The sequence below is a fragment of the Brachyhypopomus gauderio genome, unplaced genomic scaffold (assembly GCF_052324685.1).
Source record: "Brachyhypopomus gauderio isolate BG-103 unplaced genomic scaffold, BGAUD_0.2 sc82, whole genome shotgun sequence".
Classification (NCBI taxonomy): domain Eukaryota; kingdom Metazoa; phylum Chordata; class Actinopteri; order Gymnotiformes; family Hypopomidae; genus Brachyhypopomus; species Brachyhypopomus gauderio.
Genome location: NW_027506903.1, coordinates 647,343 through 653,914, shown reverse-complemented (window position 1 = coordinate 653,914; position 6,572 = coordinate 647,343). Strand labels below are relative to the sequence as shown.

The window sequence follows — 6,572 nt, the reverse complement described above, 5'->3', positions numbered from 1 at the left end:
TTTTCTTCATTATTTTTTCTCTTATTGGGAAAAGTGTTGCACACAGAAGTGATAGAGCGACAGCTTAGCTGGTTTCTTCAGACCAGCGTGATCACTAGCTGGGCCAAATCTATACGATGCTTTATTCTAATGAGATTCACTGTAGCAATTGTGGATAAAATCTTTACCTTCATTCTCACCTCTCACTCTAAAAGGTGGGCATTTAGATGAATAAAAAACAATGATTCACAGTTGCATATAACACTAAATATGATAATAAACCAAGAAAGTACATATAGAATCTAATAAAATACCAGACTCATTCCACCCAAAAGCACCACAGAGCGCTACAGGAGGTCATTCCTACCTGTGGCCATTAAACACTTCAACTTCTCACTTCATGTGTAACTAAAATGTATATGTGCAATAACAACTTATATACAGTATATAGTTTTAATATGTGCAATACAAAATGTGCAATAACACAGATCACTTCACCACTGCATTTGCCACTTTACTCTTACTTTGCCACTTTATTCTTATTATATGTATATACATGTGTATATATAGATTTATAGATATATTTAACATATATTTTATTGGATGTATGCAATTGGGCAACTGTAACATCTGCAATTTCCCCTCGGGGATCAATAAAGAATTCTGATTCTGATATCACAGTGAAACAGGGATGTGTCGTGTTTAAGAATTATTGCTCTAACTTGGTGAAAACACAAACAACCCCCCTCCCACACACAAGCACGGACATGAATAGCATGAAATATGAAGATTTAATTAGCCCCCCCCCCCCCCCCCAAAAAAAAGTTTGTAAATAATTTTTAATTTTAATAATATTTAACAAAATTAATTAGGTGAATAACGCTGACCCGCGTGATCACAAGACAAGGCACAGGTGCGACTACGAACACGCTCACAGACAACCCACACCCACGGAAGTACATACATGGACACAACGGCACACAGACAACGTAGCGGCACGCCCACAGGGAAGGGTCCGGAGCTGTCACCGTGACAGGTAGGACCATAAATGCCCAGGTTTGTGTTTTATTTTTAAGCATTCTTGTCAATAAATGTTTTGGTGAATATATTCCTTGAAATAAATCAATTAATACATTAAACTTATTCACTTGTTAAAAGACGGCTGATTTGTTATCCAGACAAATAAAAATCTTTACTGTGATTGGTGGTTCGCAATGCCAGCAGGCTGCCACGAGAGGGAGACCACGAGTTTGGGATCTAATCAGTGTTCGTTGGGAGGATCCAGAGATGGGCAGTCGAGTGAGCGACTCGAGTCGAATTCGCGCTTAAGTCGCCTACAACAAAAAGACTTCAGACTTGACTTGAAACTCGTCCATAATGACTCTCAATTCGACTCTGACTCATCCAATATGACTCGTGGACAATAAAAGTCACTCACACACAAGTTATAGAAAAATACTTTCTTTGTGCATTCATTTTGGCATTATTCCTTACGTTTGTTTCGGTAATTTGGGACACAGCCCCCTTTTCTTGTGACGCGTGAGAGAAATCAGAGAGAAGCGTTCAATGTAAAGAAAGGGAGTTTTAATCCTTGGACAAAACTGAAGGAACAACATGTGAAGAATGTGGGAAACAAATTAAAGACACTGAAACACCACATAAAAGTTCATAAGGCACCTGAAAATACTCCTCGATAGGTTTGTGTAGTTTACATTAGACAGCTGTCAATACAGTGTGGTAGCCCCAATTAGCGTAGTAGCCACTCGTGAACAAACATCAATCAACCACTGACATTTAAAGTATTGAGTATAATTAAGCATAACTGTTGTGGAACGAAAATAAGTGATGCATTCTATACAGTTCTGATCATGCAAAATTAGGGATGATTAAATGGTATACTGAGTATGAACATGAGTGTTCTGGTCAGTCCCAAAACATATAGAGTCACAGCACATTTACTAGCAAAACACATGGGAGTGTGACCACAACATGAACAGAAAATCAAGTAGGCTACATTTCAGTGTTTATTAAAGCATGTTTTGACATGAAGAACTTCGCAGTTAATGACTCATTGACTTATTCACACTTGCTCAAGCTGAAGATTTCCCACGAGAGGACGATTGCATGAACTCACACCACTTGCATAGGACTGACCTCTGTGTAAGTGGTTAAACTTTCCACATGCACATGTCAGTGCATTGTGGTCCAGGCCATTTTTGACACTTCGATACCGCCATGTCTTACTTGTGAAGCACAGAGCTGTAGATCACCCTGTCATCTGTGGTTGTGGGAGAGAGCTGAACAATGGGGCAGTTTTAGAGGTCTGGTACATGGTGAACCACGGACTACCATCCAGGATGCTCTTTGATTACAGGCTGTATCACCAGCAAAAGGCTTGATAAGAACACTGAAACTGAATGTAAGCTAGACACCCATTTACAGCTACAACAGGTTGAACTATTCTCATAAACAGTTACTGATGTCAACCAGCCAGTGCTCCCTTGTCTTTGGCTCAGGACAGTGAATTAACGGGTGTGTTCATGACAACAGGTCTGACTGTATGTTTAGCAGCATACTTACAGTTTCACGTTTGGGAACTATGGTTACAGAGCTGTAGATGACATCTGTATGAAGCTGGACAGGTGAAGACTGTGGAAACAAAAAGCTACTCAGTAATGATCCCTGAATAAGTATTTGGTGTTGTTTGTATTAGATGAGTCACAATGTATCTAACTGCTAATATGGCTGACTTGCATCACTTGCAGCTTATCTTGGAAAAACAATACAACACTAATAACCATCAAACACCATACTAATATCAAACACAACACTAATAACCATCAAACACCATACTAATATAAAACACAACACTAATATCCGTCAAACACCATACTAATATCAAACACAATACTAATATCCACCAAACACCATACTAATATCAAACACAACACTAACATCCATCAAACACCATACTAATATCAAACTCAACACTAATATCCATCAAACACCATACTAATATCAAACACAACACTAATATCCGTCAAACACCATACTAATATCAAACACAATACTAATATCCGTCAAACACCATACTATTATCAAACACAACACTAATAACCATCAAACACCATACTAATATCAAACACAACACTAATATCCGTCAAACACAATACTATTATCAAACACAACACTATTATCCATCAAACACAATACTAATATCAAACACAATACTAATATCCACCAAACACCATACTAATATCAAACATAACACTAACATCCATCAAACACCATACTAATATCAAACTCAACACTAATATCCGTCAAACACAATACTATTATCAAACACAACACTATTATCCATCAAACACAATACTAATATCAAACACAATACTAATATCCACCAAACACCATACTAATATCAAACATAACACTAACATCCATCAAACACCATACTAATATCAAACTCAACACTAATATCCATCAAACACCATACTAATATCAAACTCAACACTAATATCCATCAAACACCATACTAATATCAAACACAACACTAATATCCGTCAAACACATTAATAATAACAAACTCCACACTAATATCCACCAAACACAATAATAATAACAAACTCCACACTAATATCCATCAAACACACTAATAACTGAACAAAACACTAATAATCAACAAATACAGCACTAATACCAATCAAACACAATACTAACTGTGTCAGCAGTGTTGCTGCTCCCACGTTGGTTTTCCCCTGGAGAAAATTGTTATGAGTTTGTATGTCAGCAGATACAGTTTTCCCATCACGACATAAGATGTTTATTTGTCATAATACATAGGATAGCAATACAAGCATACAACAGTTACAGCACTATAAACCTTTGTTAAAATTGATCAGTTTTATTAACACTAATATGGTTACTGGCATTAACTTTAATATTTTCAAGAGTGCCAGTATAACAGGAGATGGAGCCGCCTGCTTACTGCGTGTCTGTCTGTGTTTCAGAGTGCAGGTTAGAATTAGCAGAATAACCAGCAGCCCCAGTCCCACCACCACTGGGAGCCAAACAGTCATGATGGTCCCATACCTGCAGTGTGCAGACCCAGTGTGGTAATGTGAGTTATACGTATGTGTTTTATAGTCACTAACCCAGTGTGATTATATTAGTTATACGTACATGTTTTATAGTCATGAAACCAGTGTGGTTATATTAGTTATAAATATGTATTTTATAGTTACTAACCCAGTGTGGTTATATTAGTTATACATACGTATTTTATAGTCACTAACCCAGTGTGGTTATATTAGTTATTCATACGTATTTTATAGTCACTAATCCAGTGTGGTTATATTAGTTATACGTACATGTTTTATAGTCATGAAACCAGCGTGAGGAATATGTTTTCCACCATACACAGAACACAAACACACTCTCGCACACACACACACACACACACACACACACACACACACACACACACACACACACACACACACACACACACACACACACACACACACACACACACACACACATTACTTGGCTGTTGTCCAGTCATTGTTGGTAGTGTTTTTTAGATTCTCTGATGGTGTCACTGCAGAACACAGAATGGCACCACATGTGATACTGAGGTGTGAAAAGCTTCATGATAAAGTGAAAGATGTAAAATTGTTGCCATTATAAGATAAATATTAGTTCTGGTACCTGGAGTGGTGTGTGGATTAATATCTCTGATGCTGGTTTTCTTATTTTCAGGTGTGTTTGTCACAGCTGTTGTCACTATGAGGACAGAAAATACAACCTTTCAGACACATTCTGGTATAAGAGAGAACATTTTCCAGTAAGATGAGCTCTGGTTGCTACCTCTGTTCTCCATACTGAGAATGTTGCATTAAGGACACAACAGAGACCAAATATGAAAGGGTCAAACTATCTCACTTCTACTCTGGGACCAAATCTAGTATCACACCACAGACACAGGATTAGTTATTCTGTCTCTAGTCAGTACTATCATGTTTAACATGTTCATTGACATATAGTTTCACCATTTAAAACACAAAGGTACATGTAAACATACCTGTGAGTGCATCAGTGACTGTGAGGTGAACAGGAACCTGTACATCTCCAACAGAGCACCAGTACCAGCCAGCATCACTCTTCTTCAGTCCACTCATCTCCACCTTGAAGGAACTTATCCCATCATCACTGGTACAAACTGCTGAATTCTGGGATGTGTGAGTCCTCCCCACTGTGTAGCAGCTCCAGTCTGTAGATCTGCACCACTGCTTCTGTTTATTCTGATATGCAGCACTGTAGAGACACTGGACAGTGACGCTGCTCCCCTCCTCTCCACTCACTCTGCTCCCCAACACAGACACCGCAGGAGCTGAACAAACACATATAAATACAGCAGTGTAAACATGTCCTCCATCATAAGAAACATCTGATACAAGCCTTACAAACAGTCAGCAAGTCTATATCTAATACAGAGAGATTTCTTACCTGTACTAACTGTCAGATACAAATAATCCTTATCATCATATTTACCACCAATTTCAGCAGCACACCAGTACCATCCAGAGTGATCAGTGTTCAGTCTGTTCAGTTCCACAGTGAACATATTGTGGGTTGGATGATCAATAACTGATGTGCTTCCATTTGTGTTTGTATAAGCTACTATGGTGCAAGAGGACCACAAATATCCATGACACCAGTATTTGTTGTTTGATTTATAGGATTTATCATAAAAACATGGAATAGTGACAGAATCTCCCCTTTTTACAGAAACGTGCTTCAGCGTCCTCACCCTCTCTGAGTCTGCAGATACACACACACACACACACACACACACACACACACACACACACACTGCTTTACAAAGATCACTGTCTGTATCTCAGTACTGCGCAGGTAGGATGTATGTCCAATGTTAAAGTGAACATCAGTTCAGAGATGTCTGGAGCCACACTGCACTCTGAAATAGGTCAGCTAATAAAGGACCAGTTACACCCATGAAACTGAAGACCACACAGGTGGTTCATATGAGTGAACCAGCACTGATCTTACCTGAGATGCTCAGGAGAAACACAAAGAGAACGATAGAATCCATGAGAGAGTAACAGCACATGTAACAGTTGTGCCAGGACACAAATGACAAACACACTTCCTGCATCAGACACTTGGTCTGAGTGGTGCTTGTTTGTCTCACATTTTTACATCTATTCTGCTATTTCAATAATTCACTAAAAATGAATGAAAAAAATGAAAAAAGACAAAAATAAAGAAAACAAGCAATTTATGAAAGTTTTGGTCAATTTGGTTTTTATTAATGAGAACATTATTTTTTCATTATTTCTCTCTCTCTCTCTCTCTCTCAATAATTGTTGTATGTATAGAACCTTTAAAAATAAGCTTACAAAGTCCTTTAGATGATGAAGATGATATTAACACTAATGATATTAAAAATAGTACGAGTAGAACAGGAAGAGTAGAACAAATGGAAGACCAACAGGACTGTGAAAGACATGAAACAGTTCTGTTGTGTACTGTGTGTGAATTATGTTGGGTGGTGTGTGAATGCCAGTGTAACC

The 6,572-nt window shown here is 38.1% G+C and overlaps 1 protein-coding gene across 1 annotated transcript; it reads right to left on the bottom strand.

Annotated features, from left to right (window-relative positions):
- Nucleotides 1-1,643: 1,643 nt before the first annotated feature.
- Nucleotides 1,644-5,205, bottom strand: LOC143493181 (uncharacterized). The gene is made up of 7 exons (XM_076991395.1): nt 5,060-5,205; nt 4,687-4,761; nt 4,522-4,576; nt 3,965-4,068; nt 3,697-3,734; nt 2,560-2,628; nt 1,644-2,276 (listed from the first exon to the last, which is right to left on the bottom strand). The coding sequence occupies exons 1-7, from the start codon at nt 5,154-5,156 to the stop codon at nt 2,220-2,222; spliced, it is 495 nt and encodes a 164-aa protein (XP_076847510.1). The 5' UTR covers nt 5,157-5,205; the 3' UTR covers nt 1,644-2,219.
- Nucleotides 5,206-6,572: the final 1,367 nt, after the last annotated feature.

Excerpts from the sequence above, each read along its gene's own strand:
- LOC143493181 (XM_076991395.1), bottom strand. The coding sequence starts at position 5,156 with ATGAGTGGACTGAAGAAGAGTGATGCTGGCTGGTACTGGTGCTCTGTT. Across the intron at positions 3,735-3,964 it reads GAAACACAGACAGACACGCA|GGGAAAACCAACGTGGGAGC; the intron begins GTAAGCAGGCGG and ends AATTTTCTCCAG. Across the intron at positions 2,629-3,696 it reads GCAGCAACACTGCTGACACA|TCTTCACCTGTCCAGCTTCA; the intron begins GTTAGTATTGTG and ends TTGTTTCCACAG.